Below are 21,950 nucleotides of genomic sequence, written 5' to 3'. Positions count from 1 at the left end.
TTGCCCCATGGTGTTTCAACTCTTGCTCCCACCTTCTGCTGTACTAGGCCTCGTACAGGCAAATGCCAGAGCTCTTCTTGGCTCTCAACACCTCTTTGCAAGCAGAAAAAGCAGGCACCAGGAGCTTGGGTCCGTGAATCGGAGCGTTCCTGTCTAATGATTAGGAGCACACTGTGCGTGGACATGACTGCCATGGCCTGGCACCATTCAGCTTGCCATGGGTCCTAGCACCTTTTTCCCCGCCTCATCCTGCAGTCAGGGATCTGCTTCCTGCCAGTTCTGACCTTTGATTTTAGCCAGCTTAGCAGCTCTCTAAGTGCACGTGCTCCTCGTCCCTTGTTTTCCAGGCCACCTGCATTTTGAGGAACTGCCGTATGCTCAGATCGCCTCAGAAAACAATGTCTCTGAGAGCTTAGTGCGGCTTTGCATAGAAAGGACCACGCGTCTCTTCTGTGTCTGCATAGAGGACAGGCAGAACGTTGCCTTCCTTTGGAGAGACGTTGGCATGCTGATCATCGAGGGCAAGGATGTTAAAATGAAATTCTATGAAGACTTTCTGAAAAAGCTGAATGGGACAACGAATGCTTTGCAAGCTCTTCTCAGGGTAGGATTTTCATTTTCCCAGCACTACCCATGGTTCTTCTGAAGTGCCTTCCAGGGACTGGGTGGCTGCTTTCTCCTGGCCTGTCGTGCTTCTTCAGCCAGTTGGGCTCCTCGTGGTCTGCAGGAAAGCAGACTCTGTAGAGCTCTTCCCTTGCAGGCAGGGGCCTGGCTCTGCAAGAGACCCCCCCGAGAGAGGCCTTGCTTTTTGGCAAAAGGCTAGCGTGCCAGTGGAGATCGCTGCTCAGCCCAGCGTTTGGGCAGGGAGCGGAGGTGCAGGCAGAGCAAGGCTTGCTGAGGCCGGAGCCCTTAGGCAGCTCTCGGTGGGGCTAAGCTGGACCAAGCAGCCAGCCCTTGTCAGTGTCCCCATCGCCTGTCACTTGTCTCTGTCTATTGCAGATGCCAGAGATGAACAACTCTGTCATCTCTCACCTCGACACCGCTGCTTCTCAGACCGCTTCTGAACGTGTCATTGTCTTTCCAATGTGAGTAAGCTTTTTCCTGCTGCTCTCAGCAGAGAAAGAGATCGGCTTCTCAGCTCATGCTTGCGGGGGAGGGCTGCCTTGCCGGGCCCTGTGGATTATGCTTGTGACGGTACTCTTCAGTGTTGGGAGGACTGCTTTGCAGGGAACTCCGTGGAGAAACGTGGGACAGCAGAAGTGCTTTAGACGACTGCGCTGCTATAGACATGGAGAGTTTTTTGGGCTCGTTCTCCATCAGCATGCTCCCGCCATTTCTTTTCTCCTGTGAGCGAGACTGCCTTCCGCTTGGGCCCACGGGATAGAGGAGGAACAGTTCCATGTCCAAACCGGAGCTTGAGTCTGGTGGGGCTCCACATTGCTTTGTGAGCTATGAGTGAGAGGTAGCTATGCGTTGGATAGTACTATGAGTTAGAGAGGAATAAGTTTTTCCCCTGAAGCAGCAGGCAGGATTATTGCGAGGTCAGCCATGCTCACAGCAAGGACAGGAGAACATTGGCACAGTGCCCTGTCTGCAGCGTGGTGCTCTTCTTTCCAGGTACAAGCACGAGAGCATGCTTAAGAAGCCAACGGGGACAGTGAGTCTGAGAGGACAAGTGAAGCCCAGCAAAGATCAAAGGGCAGTGAGTCTGATCGGACAAGTGAAGCCCAGCAAAGAACAAGGCTGGACAAAAGGAGGAGAGAGCGTCAAGAAAGGTAAGGAACCCATGGGTCACTTGTAGGGGCATGTAGGTTTCCTTCCTCCTTGTCTGGAGGGGATTAGGGCCGAGGTTACCACAGAGTGCCTGGAGGAGCCTGAGACACCTCCTGTGACTCTATCCCCATGGTGGGAAAGCTCGAGCAAGCCATTGTGGAACAAGATTGTGCGACAGCCCTGCACCACAAACGTCCACTGCGAGTGCTGAAGGACACCTTTCCTGTGGCCTCCACTCCCCAGCCTGTGCTGCAAACCCTGGAAAGCTCTGACCCTGCTTCCTTCCATGCTCTCAGATGCCTCACAAACAATGCCTCTGTTGTGAGCGTGCCTCTGTAGCAAATGTGTGTGCGTGGGACCGATCAACAGATGCAAGAGCCGTCTCCTCTTGTGCGAAGCGATTCCCCACCCCAGAATGACTCTTTGAGGGCATGGGCATCTCCCAGGGAGTCCCCCATTTCAGCACACGGGGGAGATAAGGGCGTCAAAACGGTATTGCCCAGGAAACAACGGTGCACTATAGCCAGGAAGAAAGAGATGGAGAGTGTCAGAAAAGGCCTACGAGGTCCCAGGAAACATGGCTCCAAAGGGACAAAAATGACCCCTGCCAATGGTGTTGCCACAGGCTTGAGCTGATCTGCATGCCATTCTTGCTGGAACTGGGACAGAATTGGCGCACGATTACCACAACAGCAGAGATGCTTTACTCAAGTTGTCTCCTTTCTTCTTTCCAGAGGATCTTCCCAAGAAGCGCCTCCTTCATCGAGCAACACTTGCTCCAGAGAGGTTACCCGCCCTGACTGTAAAGCCGGAGAGCAGTCAGAAAGCTGAGCAGACAGAGCGTCGTGCCAGGTGGGACTCCTGGAGAGACAAATGTGGCTGCTGCCCTGCTCTTGTCTCTGTAGGAGTGCAGTTTCTCCTGGACGCAGAAGCTGTACGAACTCAAAGTGCAGCTATCCCATCTCCCACTACCTTGCGATTTCTTGCTGCATGGCAAGCATCTTGCAGCATCACTTCTTAGCTGGGTAACTAATGGCAACGGCTCCTTGCAGGACTGGGAGGTCTTTCTTGCTTTCCCTCAGACTGCAATGAGCACAGTGTCTCGAGTCTGAAGAGACTTCCCCAGGAGCGATGGTGGAGGAGTGCAGGTGTTCTCCTAGCATCTTTTGGACACTATCGAGTGTTGGTCCGGGCTGGGCTCAACCACCCGGGCTGTTTCCAGCTCTCGGAGAGACGTGACAGAGAGCAGATCAAGCATTCAGGGGCTCTGCAGCCTTTTGCAGCGGAAGCAGCTGCACCACTTGGAAGCGGATGATGCGAAACCAGCTCCTCCCACACTCTGGTCACCTTGCCCCATTGTGTCTTTGCAGGAAGCTTCCGGCCATCCAGAGGAGTTCTGTGAAGGAAAAGGAAGAGGAAGAGAAAGTAATTCCTCAGGTGACTCCCAGGATGGTAGACTTTATTGCCAAAGCTATTGAGCAGAGGAAAGAGGTACGTGGCATGGACTGCTGCAGAGAGTGCGTCTTACTGAACTGTAGAATAGCGTCACTCGATGGACACCGGTTCACAGAACATTCTTGACTTGTGCCTTCATGTGACCACTGAGTTGTTTCTTTGGGTGCTTCACTGAAGAGAAGCCCTTTGCTGTGTCATTTGAGAAGATGCTTTTCATCCCCATTAGCTTCCTGAAACACACCCAAGAGCTTACCCGGGGATGCTTCTGATGGCAACGTCACTGCATGGCTTGCCTGGGTGGGATAGGCAGCTGTCAGGTTGCTTCTAGCCCCGTGGTCGCTTAGCTTGCCCAGACATTCCAGAAGGGCTCTTCAGGCGACTCTTCGGTTGAGCCTGCAGGAGCATGGGAGCAACCCTGAGCTGACAGACGGGCAGAAGACTGAGTGAGGGTGGAAGGGAGTGCAGGAAGGGGGGAGACACCCCAGCCCTCCCCGCACAGCGTTACTAACTGTCTGTGGTTGCGTTTTGGTCACCCTCCAGAATAAGTGCTTGAAGATTAAGGAGACGCTTCCAAAACACATTCAGAATTTCTTGGCTGAGGAGGAAAATAAGAACAAAGAGCTGCAGGAGGAGAAAAAGAAACAACCCAAGCAGCGAAGCGCAGCACTAACCAAAGCAAAAGTCAAGAGAGAAGTGGAGATGCCAACAACCGAGGTACTTTGAATTTGTGCACTAAAGGAGCACTTTCCCACCGGGGATCTGAGGCTGCAAGGTGCTTCTAGCACCCAAGCCGTAGTAGCACTATTGCTGCAGCACTGTAGGGTGGGTTGCTGCTGCCTTTGCTGAGCAAGAGAGACCAAGAGGGAGTTTTAGCAAAACGCCGGTAGTGCTGGGACATGACCCTGGGAGCGCACCGATGGCCTTGTGCTGGTTGTTTTCCCAGTCCCCCTGGGGTCCCTGCCAGAAGTGGTCTGGAGGTTGTCTGGGAGGGTGGGAGGGGGCTGCATGCTGGGAAGCATCAGCCCAGCGCTGCGGGGCTGTTGTAATGAGAGTAATTCCTTTGCAGGAATCCTGTCCCTCTGAGGAGAGAAGTCCCGAGAGAACTCCCAGCTCTCTGTCTGAGAGCGACTCGGGGCAGTCCAGCCCTGACCTCATGGAGAGGATGATGGGGGAGTGGGACGAGGACGGAGAAGAGCCACCCAGAACTCAGCAGGACAGCCCTGTGCCCCCTAAGCGGTAAGCGTGCAGCAGCTGCAGCCAAGGCCTGGGGTAGTGGAGTGGTGCCGAGGCACCTGTGGGTCGAGGAAGCCAGCCCCTGAGCCAAGGGGTCGCTTACAGAGCCCTGGGAAGCCGAAGGCCAGGGGTCTGAGCTGGCTTAGAGCCCAATGCCAGGGGCCTCTCCGCAGCCCAGAGCAGCCCACGCTTGAAACTCCTCCTGCATCGAAGGGGCTGTGGGGCCGAATGGGGCCTTGCGGGGAAAGGGTGGCTGGTTGAGGGAAGAGACAGGAGTGTTGCGGCTGAACAGTGAGAGAGACTTTGTCCTTACTGCTGCAGGAGTCTTTCTCCACGGACACATGGGACCCTAAGGGAGGTGGTGACATGCATCGTGGAGCAGGTGGCCCGTAAACAAAGGGGAGAGAGAGATGCGGAGAGGGATCTGCAGGAGCAGCTCAAGTGGTAAATTTCCCCGGACGCGGGCAGTATTTCCTCCCTTGCAGTGCCCTTCCTTCCACTCCCCCAGCCCTGCTGGAAAGAGGGGTTTTTCCTGGCACTGGCCTTCTGCAGCCCCAGCAGGCGGCCTGCTCGGGAGCCCCGTCTGGGAGCGCTCTCCAAGTGCTCACACCGCCTCGTCCCGCTGTGTGCTTGCAGTGAGCTGGCAGTGCTGCGGTGGAGTCGGTCGGCGAAAGAGGAACAGAGCTACCACCAGCTTTGGCAAGTGGGTCACCAGCCTGCACCCCCTGCTGGGCCAAGGCAGAGAGAGTCAAGACGGGTAAGTGCCCTGGGCTCCTGTCCACAAAACAGTATTCAGGAATGGGATTGGACACAGGGGTGGGACTGCATCACAGGGACCGTGGGCCTGCTGTCTCCAGCCAGCGTCAGATCCCCTCATTTCTGTCCTGAACAGTCTTGCAGTGTTGCTCTGCATGTCTCTGCGTATGCAGAACTACAGAGGTTTGTGTTGATCTCCGCAGGTGCGAAGAGTAGTGCCAATGCCTGTCAGCAAGGGACCGGAGAGGCCGTCCGGCACACAGAAGGGTCCAGATGGAGACATCCAGCAAGGGCCCTCCCTGCAGCACGAATGGGACCAGGGTTGCCCATCCAGGCTATTAACGCCAACACCTCCTTCCATTCAATAAAGCCCTGTCTCCAAAGTTCTCTGGGTCTTTCCTTGGTGGCCGTCCATTCTGCACTTTGCAGCGGATGAGCTTTCATGGAGCAGGGAAAGGCCAGCACGGGAGGGAGGGCTTGACTGTCAGTCCGGCTCCCAGGGCAGCTCTCTCCCAAGGCCAAAGCTGTACCTGCTCGCCTGCAGCTCTGCTGCTGGTAGCAAGCACACTTCTTGCTGCTGGCGTGTCCTCGGCTGCATGACCTGCTTTGGCTGCACATCCCTGATTAGGAAGGGACTGTGCAGGGAAAAGGAAGAGGAAGGGAAAGGGGAAGGGAAATGGGAATGGGAGCGGGAAGGGGAAGGGAAACAGGAACAGGAAGAGGAAGGGGAACAGGAATGGGAATGGGAACGGGAACGGGAACGGGAATGGGGAGAGAAATGGGAAGGGGAACAGGAAGGGGAAGGGAAATGGGAAGGGGAAGGGGAACAAGAAGGGGAAGGGAAATTGGAAGGGAAAGGGGAAGGAAAAGAGGAAGGGGAAGGGGAAGGAAAAGGGGAAGGGGAAGGGGAAGGGGAAGGGGAACGGGAATGGGAAGGGAAAGCAGAATGGGAACAGGAAAGGGAAGGGAAATGGGAAGAGGAGGAGGAAGAGGAAGCGTAAAGGGAAGGGGAAGGGGAAGAGGGAGAGGGAGAGGGAGACGGAGAGGGAGAGGGAGAGGGAGAGGGAGAGGGAGGGGAAGGGGAAGGGGAAGGGGAAGGGGAAGGGGAAGGGGAAGGGGAAGGGGAAGGGGAAGAGGAAGGGGAAGGGGAAGGGGAGGAGGAAGAGGAAGAGGAGGAGGAGGAGGAGGAGGAGGAGGAGGAGGAGGAAGGGGAAGGGGAAGAGGAAGAGGAAGAGGAAGAGGAAGAGGAAGAGGAAGAGGAAGAGGAAGAGGAAGAGGAAGAGGAAGAGGAAGAGGAAGAGGAAGAGGAAGAGGAAGAGGAAGAGGAAGAGGAAGAGGAAGAGGAGCGGGCTTTTGCCTGGGGCAGTTCCTGGCATCAGTCCCCTTGGAGGTCAAAATTGTCCAGAGGCTTGCAAAGCAGAGGCTCTCCAGTGTGCCCAGGCCAGCACTGCCAGGGATACCCAGAGCTGTGCAGGCATCGTGATGGGCTGTGGGGACAGTGACATCCAAGGCAGGAACTATGGCTGCGGAAACAGGGAGGAAAGCTTATGGTGAGGACGTTTTTTCAGTCAGGAAGTTAAGATTAATTGAAACCTTAAAAGTTGAGGACTGGGAGAGTGGATGGGCACTTACAACTTTGGTGAGGAAGCGGAAGAGGAAGGGGAAGAGGAAGGGGAAGAGGAAGAGGAGGAAAAGACATTGCTGTTGTTTAAATTATTGAGGAAATTAATTGTTTTTTGCTTAATGGAGAAAGGAGAGATGAAATCCCCATTGATAAACCTGGGAAAACTATAAAGCTCTTCGTTGCCTGACAAAGGTGTCCTTGACCCAGGTTAGCAAAGCAAATCTAAGAGATGGATGTCAGCTGACTGAGCAAAAAAATCCGTCTCCTTTAGAACTAACTCTGAGCAGTCTAGAATCAAAAGTACATAAAGAAGAGAAAGGATTCTAGGCAAGCTGTCTTCTTTCTCCCAGCTGCTGCGGAACCAAGGCATTCTACTGGCCTGGAATGATCAGGAGGAGAAGTATCAATCAACTTGGAGATCATGTCTTTAAGAGTCTTGTCAGGCAATTGGATATTAGCCTGTCTTCACGATCTTCTGGAATACTTCTTGAAAATGATTGCTAGATATTTAGTTACCAGATTGCTTCCAGTAATGCTGATATTTAAATGAAACTGAAGAAAGAGGTAACCTATGTAATCTGTGTGAACTGCTTGAGAGAGTCCAGCACAGAGCCACAAGGATGATTAAGGGAGCGGAGCGTCTTCCTTACGACGAAAGGCTGAGGGAGATGGGTCTCTTTAGCTTGGAGAAGAGGAGACTGAGGGGTGACCGTATTAATGTTTATAAATATGTAAAGGGCGAATGCCAGGAGGACGGAGCCAGGCTCTTCTCGGTGACATCCAATGACAGGACAAGGGGCAATGGGTGCAAGCTGGAGTGTAGGAGGTTCTGCTTAAATATGAGACAAAACGTTTTTACGGTGAGGGTGACAGAACACTTGAACAGGCTGCCCGGGGCGTTGTGGAGTCTCCTTCTCTGGAGACTTTCTAAACCCACCTGGACGTGTTCCTGTGTGACATGATTTAGGTGTTCCTGCTCCGGCAGGGGGACTGGACTAGATGATCTTTCAAGGTACCTTCCAATCCCTAATATTCTGTGATTCTGTGATTCTGTGTGAATAAGTGCACTACAGCAGCTGAGTAAGATACAACATTAGCAATGTTGCTTTTGCACAGCAGTACCAAAAACTCTAGCAGCAGTGCAGAAAGCTCAGCAGCAACTCCAAGTTAGTGACCAATGAAATACTGATTTTAGGTCACACGTGTAGGGAAAGTGCGGAAAGCTTTAGGCAAAGCCAAACTGCAGGAAGATGTGAAAAATCACGTCTTGCATTTCCCATTGCTTCTTGAAATCTGCTAGGCTGAGTGATTGAGTTTAGGGCAGTGACATACTTGAGTCCCGTGACCTGGAAGATGGAAAGACCAGTTTGACTGATACGGAGGACTGGGATGCCATACGTTTCCTTTCCTTTGAGGGAATCTTTTGTGTGCAAATGTCCCAGATGTCACTGCCACTCAAGAGAACTTTTCCTTGGGAAAAAGACAAGGAATATTCAGCAAGGTGTCCTGGTTGCAGTTAGGACAGAGTTAATTTTTCCTCAAAGTAGCTGGTAGGGTGCTATGTTTTGGATTAGGATGAGAAGAGCGCTGATAACATGCTGATGTTTTAATTGTTGCAGAGCAGTGTTTACACCAGGCCAAGGACTTTTCGGCTTCTCGCTCTGTCCTGTCAGCGAGCAGGCTGGGGGTGCAGCAGGAGCTGGGAGGGGACAGACCCAGGACAGCTGACCCAAACTGGCCAAAGGGGTATTCCATACCATCTGGCGTCATGCTAAACAATATATAGGGGTGGCTGGCCGGGGTGGGGGGCTGGCTGCTCGGGGGATAGGCTGGGCATCGGTCAGCGGGTGGTGAGCAATTACATTGTGCATCACTTGTTTCGTACACATTATTAGTAGTAGTACTATTATCATTATCACTATTATTATTATTATTGTTATTATTATATTCCTGTCTTAATAAACTGTCTCTATCTCAACTCACCGGCTTCACTTTCCCGTTTCTCTCCCCCATCCCAGAGAGGGAGGGGGGAGGGTGAGCGAACGGCTGTGTGGTGTTTAGCTGCCAGCCGGGTTAAACCACAACACAAGGTCAATGAACAATCTGGCTTCTGTCAAGCTCTCCAGGATTATCCAGGGCAGTGCATGTGTCCTTCCAATGTGCCATTCCTGACTGTAAGTGAAGCTCACTGTAACTGTTCTCTATTTTAAAATGTAATTGGAAGAGCATGAAGCTTACTTCATGACAACCGTTATGAGACATCACAGCACCATGAAAAACCTAAAGCACTAAGTTGTAAGGTAGAGAAAATAGACTGCTCCTTGGATATATTCCCATGTTAAAGCTCTTGACCACTGACCACAAGACTGTGATTTCCAGTTGCTGCTTCCATTGGCACAGCTGGCCGAGGACCCTGTGTGGCACCAGGAGCTTGGGTCTGTGGTTGGGTGCTTTCTTTTCATGATTAGGAGCACACTGTGTGTGGACATGGCTGCCATAGACTAGCACCTTTTTCCATGCCTCATCCTGCAGTTATGGATCTTCTTCCTGCCAATTCTGATCTCTGATTTCAGCCAGCGTAGCAGCTCTCTAAGGGCACGAGTTCCTCTTCCCTTGTTTTCCAGGCCACCGCCATTTGGAGCAACTGCCGGATGCTCAGATTGCCTCGGGAATCCGTGTCTCTGAGAGCGCAGTGCGGCTTTGCATGGAAAGGACCACGCGTCTCTTCCGTGCCTGCACAGAGGACATGCAGAACGTTGCCTTCCTTTGGAGGGACATTGCCATGCTGATCATCCAGGGAAAAAATGTCAAAATGCGATTCTCTGCAGTCCATGGCAACATTTTTAGCATCACAGCCCCATGAAAATGCTAACCCACTGAGTTGTAAATTAGATTAAAAAGACCACTTCTTGGATATAATCCCATAGTAAAGCTCTTTTATTTCCGTGACTACAAACCACAGACCACGAGGCCATCCAGGCTGCTAATGGCGGCACTTCATTCTGTTCAATAAAGCTTTGTTTCCAAAACACACCGGGTCTTTCCTTGGTGGCTGTCCACCCTGCACTTTGCAGCGGATGAACTTTGGTGGAGCAGGGAAAGGCCAGCATGGGAGGGAGAGCTTGACTGTCAGTCCGGCTCCCAGGGCAGCTCTCTCCCGAGGCCAAAGCTGTACCTGCTCGCCTGCAGCTCTGCTCTTGGTGGCCAGCACACTTCCCGCTGCTGGCTGGTCCCCGCCGCATGCCCTGCTGCAGCTGCAAATCCCTGCTTGGAAGGGACTCTGCAGGGAACAGGAGGAAGAGGAAGAGAAGCAGGCTTTTGCCTGGGGCAGCTCTGGGCACCAGTCCCCTCACCGGTCAAAACTGTCCGGAGGCTTGCAAAGCCAGGGTGCTCCGGGGTGCCCAGGCCAGCACTGCCAGGGGTACCCAGAGCTGTGCAGGCACCATGCTGTGCCGCGGGAGCAGCTTTTTCAGTCAGGTAGATAGTTTCACTCCCACTTGTCCCTGAGGGGCCTTTTGTTCCACACCTCCTTGTCAGAAAGGCTGGGAGGAGCGCAGGGGAGATGAGCAGACCTCCAAAAGCTCCTCTCCAGACACCTGGGTCAGGACAATGCTCTCAGCAGCAGGCTTGAGAGCGGGCTGTGCAACAGGAGGGAAGGCACCCCAAGGCTGCTGGGCACCCACACCCTGCCTGGGCTCTGCGGGTGCTCCAGGCCAGCAGTGGCAGTGGCTGCAGCTGCAGCGGGACCCAGACCCCTGCAGGCAGCAGCAAGGCACTTCCCCGATGGTCCGGAGGGGCTCTGGCTGCAGAGGGGCTGCCGCGGTGCTGGTAGTGGCACTGCTCATCCTGCACGTCCCATCTGAGGGGCTCCTTGGGCTCCCTGGCACTGTCACAGTGAGCAGCTGAAAAGACAGGTGGCCCCTTCCACAAAACATCCCCCTTAACGTTGCTCGAAAGGTGAGATGTTCATCTGGTGGGGCTTCCTTGGCCCAGGCAGCCCTAATGGCTGTAGGACAGAAAGCAGAGCCCCACCTGTGGTGCCTGTAGTTTCTCCATAGGCTGTCAATTAGTGTGCCTGGGAGGCTTCTTTCTTCTCATTGTCTCCATGTCTCTTTTGTCAGGTCTGTGTGTTGGTCTAGTTTGCTTTCTGGTTTTTGGTTTTGGGGAAAGAAACCCACCAGCAGTTACAGCCCATGAGCACTTCTGGCCTGGGGAAAGCCCTCATGGTCAGGAGACAGTGAGGTGGCGGCAGCTCCCCCAAATGCCCTCTGCAGCCCCTACCTGCTACAGGGTCCCCCCTGGGCAGCGCCTGGGCAGGGGCGCTGCAGCCCCTCTGTGACACGGTCTGAGGTCACAGTGCGACAGTCCCACCTCACAATGGTGACTGCCACCTTTTAACCTGGGGCCGCCACACGTCCTCCCACTTGTCCCTGAGAGGCCGAGGGGACTCCAGGCACTCTCCAGGGAGTTGCTCTTGCCACTGCTCTGCTTTGGAGGAGCTGCTCTGAAGTGAGGAGGAGAAGGTGGAAAGAGAGGCCACAGCAGGGGTGGAACTGAGATGGCAAAATACCTCTTCTCAGCACCTTGCTTCCCTCCAACAATTGAGAAGCTCTTAAATTCTGGTAAGGCCTTCAGGCCCAATTTCACGAGGGTTGTCAGGCTCAATGACATCTCTGAAAACTGGTGTGGATCCCCTGAGGCCAGTGGGGGTGGCTGGGAAGGCCTGGTGTCTGCAGGAAAGGGCCTCCTTGACCATGCCAAAGGGCTGAGGGACCGACCTGGCAGCCGGGGTTCGGGGCTTTTTTCCTGACCCAGCCCCTGTGTTCCCTACGGCACCCCAGGCAGAAGTTGCCAGTCCTGAGGGTTGCTCCTTGCCTGGCAGTGGGCACTGCCCACCCTCAGCTCCTGGCTGGCTGGAAGAGCCGGAGGGGTCTGTGGGCTGTGCAGCGTCGCTGTGCTGGGAGGTGCGACGTGGAGAAGCTGCACATATATCTGCATATACACACGTGTTGAAGCTCCTCTGTCCACTTCCATGACTAGAAGTAAAAGACTGGGGGAGATCCGCTACCGAAGGACAATTGTATGCAACTGCAGAAGAGTCAGTTGATAGGGTAGATTCTTAAACATAAAAGATACACCTGTTTTTATTGAGAGAGTCATTCCTTATGAGAGTTTTATTACCACAACATCCGCAGCATATCAAACTCTCTGATGAAATAGGCTTTGCCCCAAAGAAATGGCAAATTTCCTGCCACTCGTCGCTGCCTCAAGCAGACCAAAACGGTAGTACTTCTGCAAAACTGTTTACTTGAAAAGAGCAGTGGCAAAAGTAGAATGTGCTGACTGAGGTTGAATATACCCCATTCACTTCAGTCAAAGAGCACACGACAGAGAAATGACAGCAAATACAGCTCTTCTGAGCACCCTCAAAGCCACATGTAGTGGGTATCCATGGCAAGGTTTTGTTAGCAGGGGGCTGTAGGGGTGGCTTCTGTGAGAAGACTCCAGAAGCTGCCCCCCCTGCAGGCTGCGGCCTGTGGAGGACCCCCACTGGAGCAGATTCCGGGCCTGAGCTGCAGCCGGTGGAGAGGGGCCCACACAGGATCAGGGAGTCTGGGGGGAGGTGCTGCTTGTGGGGGACCCAGGTTGGAGCAGTGTCCTCCTGACGGATGGACCCCGTGGTACGGAGCCATATCTGGAGCAGTTCTTGAAGAGCTGCTACCTGTGGGAAGCCCACACAGGATCAGTTCGGGAAGGACTGCATCCTGTGGGACTGACCCCACATTGGAGCAGGGGAATAGAGTGACTGAGAAGGAGCGTCAGAGACAAAGTACTATAGAATGATCACAACCCCCATACCCCCGTTCCCCTGCACCGCTCGTGGGGAGGAGGTGGAAGAGGGTGGATGGGTGGAAGGCGATTTTGTTTTCTTTCCTTTGTTTCTCACTTCTGTGGACTGTTAGTAACAGGCAATGAAACTTAATATCTCCCTACTCTGACTCTGTTTTGCCCATCACAATAATAGTTGCGCAACCTTCCCGTCCATATCTCAATCCTTGAGCCTTTTGCATTGTATTTTCCCTCCCTTTCCCTTTGAGGAGGCGGAGTGAGAGAGTGGAGCTTGGCTGCCCACCCAAGTAAAACCACCACACCACCCAAGAATGATACAAGGAAGCAGGCTACATATGTTCCCCACTCCTCTCCTCTGCCAAACCGTAACATCCTTTTAACAGGTAGCTTTGCCTCTGGGACATCTTATGTGAGACCGCTAAGTTCTGCGCTCTCTGATATATTCCTCCTTTTCTGAGCACATTTTTGCTGACACGCGTCAATACACAGGGGACAAGGGGAAGCTGCTCCCTGCTGGGGACACACCAGGGCCTGCCCTGAGCCTTCTAGAGTCCCACGGAGCACAGCACCGTGCCCTCACTGGTGCCACAGTCCACTGCCAGGTTGGCCTTGAGGGTGGGTCACACCTGGAGACCTGCACCTGAAAGGCAAGGAGCCCTCTTTGGGGCAGCCTGAGGAGTCCTGCAGCCTCTGCTGGGCTCTAGAGAATGCAGCTGAAGAGTTCAAAATGCATCGGTCCTTGGATAGCTGTGTGCTAAGTGGCTTTAATGTTGCCGTCGGAGAGCATGACGTGTCTTTTCCTTGGTTTTCCAGAGCTCGCTAAGATTTGGGCCAGCGCATCCTACTACCTGAGTCAACAGCTGGCTCTCCACCAGGTGGGACTTGCCTCTTCTTCCCTCACACCCTGATGTTCCATGAAGCAATGAGAGCCCTTTGTCATCGAGTGCAGTTATTCTTCCCTCCTTTGGAAGCAGGACCAATGCCCCAGAAGGCCTCAGTAATGCACTGCTGGGCCACGGACTAGCTCCGCTGTCAATTCAGATGTACTGTGAGGTCCAGGCTCGGATTTCAGAAAAAGGGCTGGACTTTTCCTGGGGCTTCCTGAGTCCCCCATTGCCAGAGCTGATTACCGAACTGGGCCGGGGTACTACTTCAAGGGTCGTTCCAAGTGTGGGAAGCCCCCTTGTATCTTAGTGAGCCAATGGACGTGTGTCGGCTTTTCCTGCACTACCTGGCTCTTCCTTGGGGAAGGGGGGTGAGAGGGAAAAGTCCAGGCCCTCTACATCTTCTCCCAGCTCTCCAAGGAACCCATCTTGCTCAGTTGCATCTCAGGTGTGGACAGGGCACAAAGCTCCCTCCCCACTCTCTGGCAAGTCATCTCTTTGTCCCTGCAAAGCTTCTTCTGATCCACCCTCTTCTGTTTCAGGCTGTCCGCATTCCTGGTCTTGGAACATTCACAGTTGTCACAGAGCAAGTAGCCAGCCAGAAAAATGACATCGTGACTGTTGAGAGACCCATGTTTCATCTGGCTAAGGCTATTGTGCACAACCATGACCTCCGATACGACTACATAGACATTCCAGGTAGGACGACTGAGGACTGAAAGAGGTGTTTGCCCTTGCAGCAGAATGCGAGAGCTGTGCTCTGCTGTCCACCGGTGACGCAGCCGAGGACCAAACTCCTGGCGCAGCCTGAGAAAAGCTCGTCAAAGCGAGCCTGGTGTGAAACGGACCCAGTCGCTCTAACTGCTTTAAATAATCACCAGATGACAGTGCAGCATAACAGCACACTCTCTTTGACCTGCTTCAACAAGAGGTTTTACTCCAGTTTTATTGGAAACGTGTCTTCTTGCCCCATGGTGTTTCAACTCTTGCTCCCACCTTCTGCTGTACTAGGCCTCGTACAGGCAAATGCCAGAGCTCTTCTTGGCTCTCAACACCTCTTTGCAAGCAGAAAAAGCAGGCACCAGGAACTTGGGTCCGTGAATCGGAGCGTTCCTGTCTAATGATTAGGAGCACACTGTGCGTGGACATGACTGCCATGGCCTGGCACCATTCAGCTTGCCATGGGTCCTAGCACCTTTTTCCCCGCCTCATCCTGCAGTCAGGGATCTGCTTCCTGCCAGTTCTGACCTTTGATTTTAGCCAGCTTAGCAGCTCTCTAAGTGCACGTGCTCCTCGTCCCTTGTTTTCCAGGCCACCTGCATTTTGAGGAACTGCCGTATGCTCAGATCGCCTCAGAAAACAATGTCTCTGAGAGCTTAGTGCGGCTTTGCATAGACAGGACCACGCGTCTCTTCTGTGTCTGCATAGAGGACAGGCAGAACGTTGCCTTCCTTTGGAGAGACGTTGGCATGCTGATCATCGAGGGCAAGGATGTTAAAATGAAATTCTATGAAGACTTTCTGAAAAAGCTGAATGGGACAACGAATGCTTTGCAAGCTCTTCTCAGGGTAGGATTTTCATTTTCCCAGCACTACCCATGGTTCTTCTGAAGTGCCTTCCAGGGACTGGGTGGCTGCTTTCTCCTGGCCTGTCGTGCTTCTTCAGCCAGTTGGGCTCCTCGTGGTCTGCAGGAAAGCAGACTCTGTAGAGCTCTTCCCTTGCAGGCAGGGGCCTGGCTCTGCAAGAGACCCCCCCGAGAGAGGCCTTGCTTTTTGGCAAAAGGCTAGCGTGCCAGTGGAGATCGCTGCTCAGCCCAGCGTTTGGGCAGGGAGCGGAGGTGCAGGCAGAGCAAGGCTTGCTGAGGCCGGAGCCCTTAGGCAGCTCTCGGTGGGGCTAAGCTGGACCAAGCAGCCAGCCCTTGTCAGTGTCCCCATCGCCTGTCACTTGTCTCTGTCTATTGCAGATGCCAGAGATGAACAACTCTGTCATCTCTCACCTCGACACCGCTGCTTCTCAGACCGCTTCTGAACGTGTCATTGTCTTTCCAATGTGAGTAAGCTTTCCAATGTGAGAGGTAGCTATGTGCTGGATGGTACTATGAGTTAGAGAGGAATAAGTTTTTCCCCTGAAGCAGCAGGCAGGATTATTGCGAGGTCAGCCATGCTCACAGCAAGGACAGGAGAACATTGGCACAGTGCCCTGTCTTCAGCGTGGTGCTCTTCTTTCCAGGTACAAGCACGAGAGCATGCTTAAGAAGCCAACGGGGACAGTGAGTCTGAGAGGACAAGTGAAGCCCAGCAAAGATCAAAGGGCAGTGAGTCTGATCGGACAAGTGAAGCCCAGCAAAGAACAAGGCTGGACAAAAGGAGGAGAGAGCGTCAAGAAAGGTAAGGAACCCATGGGTCACTTGTAGGGGCATGTAGGTTTCCTTCCTCCTTGTCTGGAGGGGATTAGGGCCGAGGTTACCACAGAGTGCCTGGAGGAGCCTGAGACACCTCCTGTGACTCTATCCCCATGGTGGGAAAGCTCGAGCAAGCCATTGTGGAACAAGATTGTGCGACAGCCCTGCACCACAAACGTCCACTGCGAGTGCTGAAGGACACCTTTCCTGTGGCCTCCACTCCCCAGCCTGTGCTGCAAACCCTGGAAAGCTCTGACCCTGCTTCCTTCCATGCTCTCAGATGCCTCACAAACAATGCCTCTGTTGTGAGCGTACCTCTGTAGCAAATGTGTGTGCGTGGGACCGATCAACAGATGCAAGAGCCGTCTCCTCTTGTGCGAAGCGATTCCCCACCCCAGAATGACTCTTTGAGGGCATGGGCATCTCCCAGGGAGTCCCCCATTTCAGCACACGGGGGAGATAAGGGCATCAAAACGGTATTGCCCAGGAAACAACGGTGCACTATAGCCAGGAAGAAAGAGATGGAGAGTGTCAGAAAAGGCCTACGAGGTCCCAGGAAACATGGCTCCAAAGGGACAAAAATGACCCCTGCCAATGGTGTTGCCACAGGCTTGAGCTGATCTGCACGCCATTCTTGCTGGAACTGGGACAGAATTGGCGCACGATTACCACAACAGCAGAGATGCTTTACTCAAGTTGTCTCCTTTCTTCTTTCCAGAGGATCTTCCCAAGAAGCGCCTCCTTCATCGAGCAACACTTGCTCCAGAGAGGTTACCCGCCCTGACTGTAAAGCCGGAGAGCAGTCAGAAAGCTGAGCAGACAGAGCGTCGTGCCAGGTGGGACTCCTGGAGAGACAAATGTGGCTGCTGCCCTGCTCTTGTCTCTGTAGGAGTGCAGTTTCTCCTGGACGCAGAAGCTGTACGAACTCAAAGTGCAGCTATCCCATCTCCCACTACCTTGCGATTTCTTGCTGCATGGCAAGCATCTTGCAGCATCACTTCTTAGCTGGGTAACTAATGGCAACGGCTCCTTGCAGGACTGGGAGGTCTTTCTTGCTTTCCCTCAGACTGCAATGAGCACAGTGTCTCGAGTCTGAAGAGACTTCCCCAGGAGCGATGGTGGAGGAGTGCAGGTGTTCTCCTAGCATCTTTTGGACACTATCGAGTGTTGGTCCGGGCTGGGCTCAACCACCCGGGCTGTTTCCAGCTCTCGGAGAGACGTGACAGAGAGCAGATCAAGCATTCAGGGGCTCTGCAGCCTTTTGCAGCGGAAGCAGCTGCACCACTTGGAAGCGGATGATGCGAAACCAGCTCCTCCCACACTCTGGTCACCTTGCCCCATTGTGTCTTTGCAGGAAGCTTCCGGCCATCCAGAGGAGTTCTGTGAAGGAAAAGGAAGAGGAAGAGAAAGTAATTCCTCAGGTGACTCCCAGGATGGTAGACTTTATTGCCAAAGCTATTGAGCAGAGGAAAGAGGTACGTGGCATGGACTGCTGCAGAGAGTGCGTCTTACTGAACTGTAGAATAGCGTCACTCGATGGACACCGGTTCACAGAACATTCTTGACTTGTGCCTTCATGTGACCACTGAGTTGTTTCTTTGGGTGCTTCACTGAAGAGAAGCCCTTTGCTGTGTCATTTGAGAAGATGCTTTTCATCCCCATTAGCTTCCTGAAACACACCCAAGAGCTTACCCGGGGATGCTTCTGATGGCAACGTCACTGCATGGCTTGCCTGGGTGGGATAGGCAGCTGTCAGGTTGCTTCTAGCCCCGTGGTCGCTTAGCTTGCCCAGACATTCCAGAAGGGCTCTTCAGGCGACTCTTCGGTTGAGCCTGCAGGAGCATGGGAGCAACCCTGAGCTGACAGACGGGCAGAAGACTGAGTGAGGGTGGAAGGGAGTGCAGGAAGGGGGGAGACACCCCAGCCCTCCCCGCACAGCGTTACTAACTGTCTGTGGTTGCGTTTTGGTCACCCTCCAGAATAAGTGCTTGAAGATTAAGGAGACGCTTCCAAAACACATTCAGAATTTCTTGGCTGAGGAGGAAAATAAGAACAAAGAGCTGCAGGAGGAGAAAAAGAAACAACCCAAGCAGCGAAGCGCAGCACTAACCAAAGCAAAAGTCAAGAGAGAAGTGGAGATGCCAACAACCGAGGTACTTTGAATTTGTGCACTAAAGGAGCACTTTCCCACCGGGGATCTGAGGCTGCAAGGTGCTTCTAGCACCCAAGCCGTAGTAGCACTATTGCTGCAGCACTGCAGGGTGGGTTGCTGCTGCCTTTGCTGAGCAAGAGAGACCAAGAGGGAGTTTTAGCAAAACGCCGGTAGTGCTGGGACATGACCCTGGGAGCGCACCGATGGCCTTGTGCTGGTTGTTTTCCCAGTCCCCCTGGGGTCCCTGCCAGAAGTGGTCTGGAGGTTGTCTGGGAGGGTGGGAGGGGGCTGCATGCTGGGAAGCATCAGCCCAGCGCTGCGGGGCTGTTGTAATGAGAGTAATTCCTTTGCAGGAATCCTGTCCCTCTGAGGAGAGAAGTCCCGAGAGAACTCCCAGCTCTCTGTCTGAGAGCGACTCGGGGCAGTCCAGCCCTGACCTCATGGAGAGGATGATGGGGGAGTGGGACGAGGACGGAGAAGAGCCACCCAGAACTCAGCAGGACAGCCCTGTGCCCCCTAAGCGGTAAGCGTGCAGCAGCTGCAGCCAAGGCCTGGGGTAGTGGAGTGGTGCCGAGGCACCTGTGGGTCGAGGAAGCCAGCCCCTGAGCCAAGGGGTCGCTTACAGAGCCCTGGGAAGCCGAAGGCCAGGGGTCTGAGCTGGCTTAGAGCCCAATGCCAGGGGCCTCTCCGCAGCCCAGAGCAGCCCACGCTTGAAACTCCTCCTGCATCGAAGGGGCTGTGGGGCCGAATGGGGCCTTGCGGGGAAAGGGTGGCTGGTTGAGGGAAGAGACAGGAGTGTTGCGGCTGAACAGTGAGAGAGACTTTGTCCTTACTGCTGCAGGAGTCTTTCTCCACGGACACATGGGACCCTAAGGGAGGTGGTGACATGCATCGTGGAGCAGGTGGCCCGTAAACAAAGGGGAGAGAGAGATGCGGAGAGGGATCTGCAGGAGCAGCTCAAGTGGTAAATTTCCCCGGACGCGGGCAGTATTTCCTCCCTTGCAGTGCCCTTTCTTCCACTCCCCCAGCCCTGCTGGAAAGAGGGGTTTTTCCTGGCACTGGCCTTCTGCAGCCCCAGCAGGCGGCCTGCTCGGGAGCCCCGTCTGGGAGCGCTCTCCAAGTGCTCACACCACCTCGTCCCGCTGTGTGCTTGCAGTGAGCTGGCAGTGCTGCGGTGGAGTCGGTCGGCGAAAGAGGAACAGAGCTACCACCAGCTTTGGCAAGTGGGTCACCAGCCTGCACCCCCTGCTGGGCCAAGGCAGAGAGAGTCAAGACGGGTAAGTGCCCTGGGCTCCTGTCCACAAAACAGTATTCAGGAATGGGATTGGACACAGGGGTGGGACTGCATCACAGGGACCGTGGGCCTGCTGTCTCCAGCCAGCGTCAGATCCCCTCATTTCTGTCCTGAACAGTCTTGCAGTGTTGCTCTGCATGTCTCTGCGTATGCAGAACTACAGAGGTTTGTGTTGATCTCCGCAGGTGCGAAGAGTAGTGCCAATGCCTGTCAGCAAGGGACCGGAGAGGCCGTCCGGCACACAGAAGGGTCCAGATGGAGACATCCAGCAAGGGCCCTCCCTGCAGCACGAATGGGACCAGGGTTGCCCATCCAGGCTATTAACGCCAACACCTCCTTCCATTCAATAAAGCCCTGTCTCCAAAGTTCTCTGGGTCTTTCCTTGGTGGCCGTCCATTCTGCACTTTGCAGCGGATGAGCTTTCATGGAGCAGGGAAAGGCCAGCACGGGAGGGAGGGCTTGACTGTCAGTCCGGCTCCCAGGGCAGCTCTCTCCCAAGGCCAAAGCTGTACCTGCTCGCCTGCAGCTCTGCTGCTGGTAGCAAGCACACTTCTTGCTGCTGGCGTGTCCTCGGCTGCATGACCTGCTTTGGCTGCACATCCCTGATTAGGAAGGGACTGTGCAGGGAAAAGGAAGAGGAAGGGAAAGGGGAAGGGAAATGGGAATGGGAGCGGGAAGGGGAAGGGAAACAGGAACAGGAAGAGGAAGGGGAACAGGAATGGGAATGGGAACGGGAACGGGAACGGGAATGGGGAGAGAAATGGGAAGGGGAACAGGAAGGGGAAGGGAAATGGGAAGGGGAAGGGGAACAAGAAGGGGAAGGGAAATTGGAAGGGAAAGGGGAAGGGAAAGGGGAAGGGGAAGGGGAAGGAAAAGGGGAAGGGGAAGGGGAAGGGGAAGGGGAAGGGGAACGGGAATGGGAAGGGGAAGCAGAATGGGAACAGGAAAGGGAAGGGAAATGGGAAGAGGAGGAGGAAGAGGAAGCGTAAAGGGAAGGGGAAGGGGAAGAGGGAGAGGGAGAGGGAGAGGGAGAGGGAGAGGGAGAGGGAGAGGGAGAGGGAGAGAGAGAGGGAGAGGGAGAGGGAGAGGGAGAGGGAGAGGGAGAGGGAGAGAGAGAGGGAGAGGGAGAGGGAGAGGGAGAGGGAGAGGGAGAGGGAGAGGGAGAGGGAGAGGGAGAGGGAGAGGGAGAGGGAGAGGGAGAGGGAGGGGAAGGGGAAGGGGAAGGGGAAGGGGAAGGGGAAGGGGAAGGGGAAGGGGAAGGGGAAGGGGAAGGGGAAGGGGAAGGGGAAGGGGAAGGGGAAGGGGAAGGGGAGGAGGAAGAGGAAGAGGAAGAGGAAGAGGAGGAGGAGGAGGAGGAGGAGGAGGAGGAGGAAGAGGAAGAGGAGGAGGAGGAGGAGGAGGAGGAAGAGGAGGAGGAAGAGGAAGAGGAAGAGGAAGAGGAAGAGGAGGAGGAGGAGGAGGAGGAGGAGGAGGAAGAGGAAGAGGAAGAGGAAGAGGAAGAGGAAGAGGAAGGGGAAGAGGAAGAGGAAGAGGAAGAGGAAGAGGAAGAGGAAGAGGAAGAGGAAGAGGAAGAGGAAGAGGAAGAGGAAGAGGAAGAGGAAGAGGAAGAGGAAGAGGAAGAGGAAGAGGAAGAGGAAGAGGAAGAGGAGCGGGCTTTTGCCTGGGGCAGTTCCTGGCATCAGTCCCCTTGGAGGTCAAAATTGTCCAGAGGCTTGCAAAGCAGAGGCTCTCCAGTGTGCCCAGGCCAACACTGCCAGGGATACCCAGAGCTGTGCAGGCATCGTGATGGGCTGTGGGGACAGTGACATCCAAGGCAGGAACTATGGCTGCGGAAACAGGGAGGAAAGCTTATGGTGAGGACGTTTTTTCAGTCAGGAAGTTAAGATTAATTGAAACCTTAAAAGTTGAGGACTGGGAGAGTGGATGGGCACTTACAACTTTGGTGAGGAAGCGGAAGAGGAAGGGGAAGAGGAAGGGGAAGAGGAAGAGGAGGAAAAGACATTGCTGTTGTTTAAATTATTGAGGAAATTAATTGTTTTTTGCTTAATGGAGAAAGGAGAGATGAAATCCCCATTGATAAACCTGGGAAAACTATAAAGCTCTTCGTTGCCTGACAAAGGTGTCCTTGACCCAGGTTAGCAAAGCAAATCTAAGAGATGGATGTCAGCTGACTGAGCAAAAAAATCCGTCTCCTTTAGAACTAACTCTGAGCAGTCTAGAATCAAAAGTACATAAAGAAGAGAAAGGATTCTAGGCAAGCTGTCTTCTTTCTCCCAGCTGCTGCGGAACCAAGGCATTCTACTGGCCTGGAATGATCAGGAGGAGAAGTATCAATCAACTTGGAGATCATGTCTTTAAGAGTCTTGTCAGGCAATTGGATATTAGCCTGTCTTCACGATCTTCTGGAATACTTCTTGAAAATGATTGCTAGATATTTAGTTACCAGATTGCTTCCAGTAATGCTGATATTTAAATGAAACTGAAGAAAGAGGTAACCTATGTAATCTGTGTGAACTGCTTGAGAGAGT

General features: G+C 54.0%; 1 protein-coding gene and 1 long non-coding RNA gene across 2 annotated transcripts; both read left to right on the top strand.

The window, feature by feature from the left end:
• Nucleotides 1-13,122: 13,122 nt before the first annotated feature.
• LOC310895548 (coiled-coil domain-containing protein 81-like) lies at nt 13,123-15,051 on the top strand (the record flags this gene model as incomplete). Its single annotated transcript, XM_083827017.1, has 4 exons — nt 13,123-13,566; nt 14,118-14,274; nt 14,887-14,954; nt 15,004-15,051. Exons 1-4 carry the CDS (start codon nt 13,459-13,461, stop codon nt 15,049-15,051), a joined length of 381 nt encoding a protein of 126 aa, XP_083683143.1. The 5' UTR covers nt 13,123-13,458.
• Nucleotides 15,052-15,054: 3 nt separating this feature from the next.
• Nucleotides 15,055-20,457, top strand: LOC310895715. Its single transcript, XR_014580888.1, has 4 exons — nt 15,055-15,624; nt 15,805-19,092; nt 19,285-19,405; nt 19,608-20,457. It is a non-coding gene; the product is annotated as an uncharacterized lncRNA (long non-coding RNA).
• Nucleotides 20,458-21,950: the final 1,493 nt, after the last annotated feature.

This window comes from Anser anser (genome assembly GCF_964211835.1).
Source record: "Anser anser genome assembly, chromosome: 2".
Lineage (NCBI taxonomy): Eukaryota > Metazoa > Chordata > Aves > Anseriformes > Anatidae > Anser > Anser anser.
This window is presented reverse-complemented; position numbering and strand designations above follow the sequence as displayed.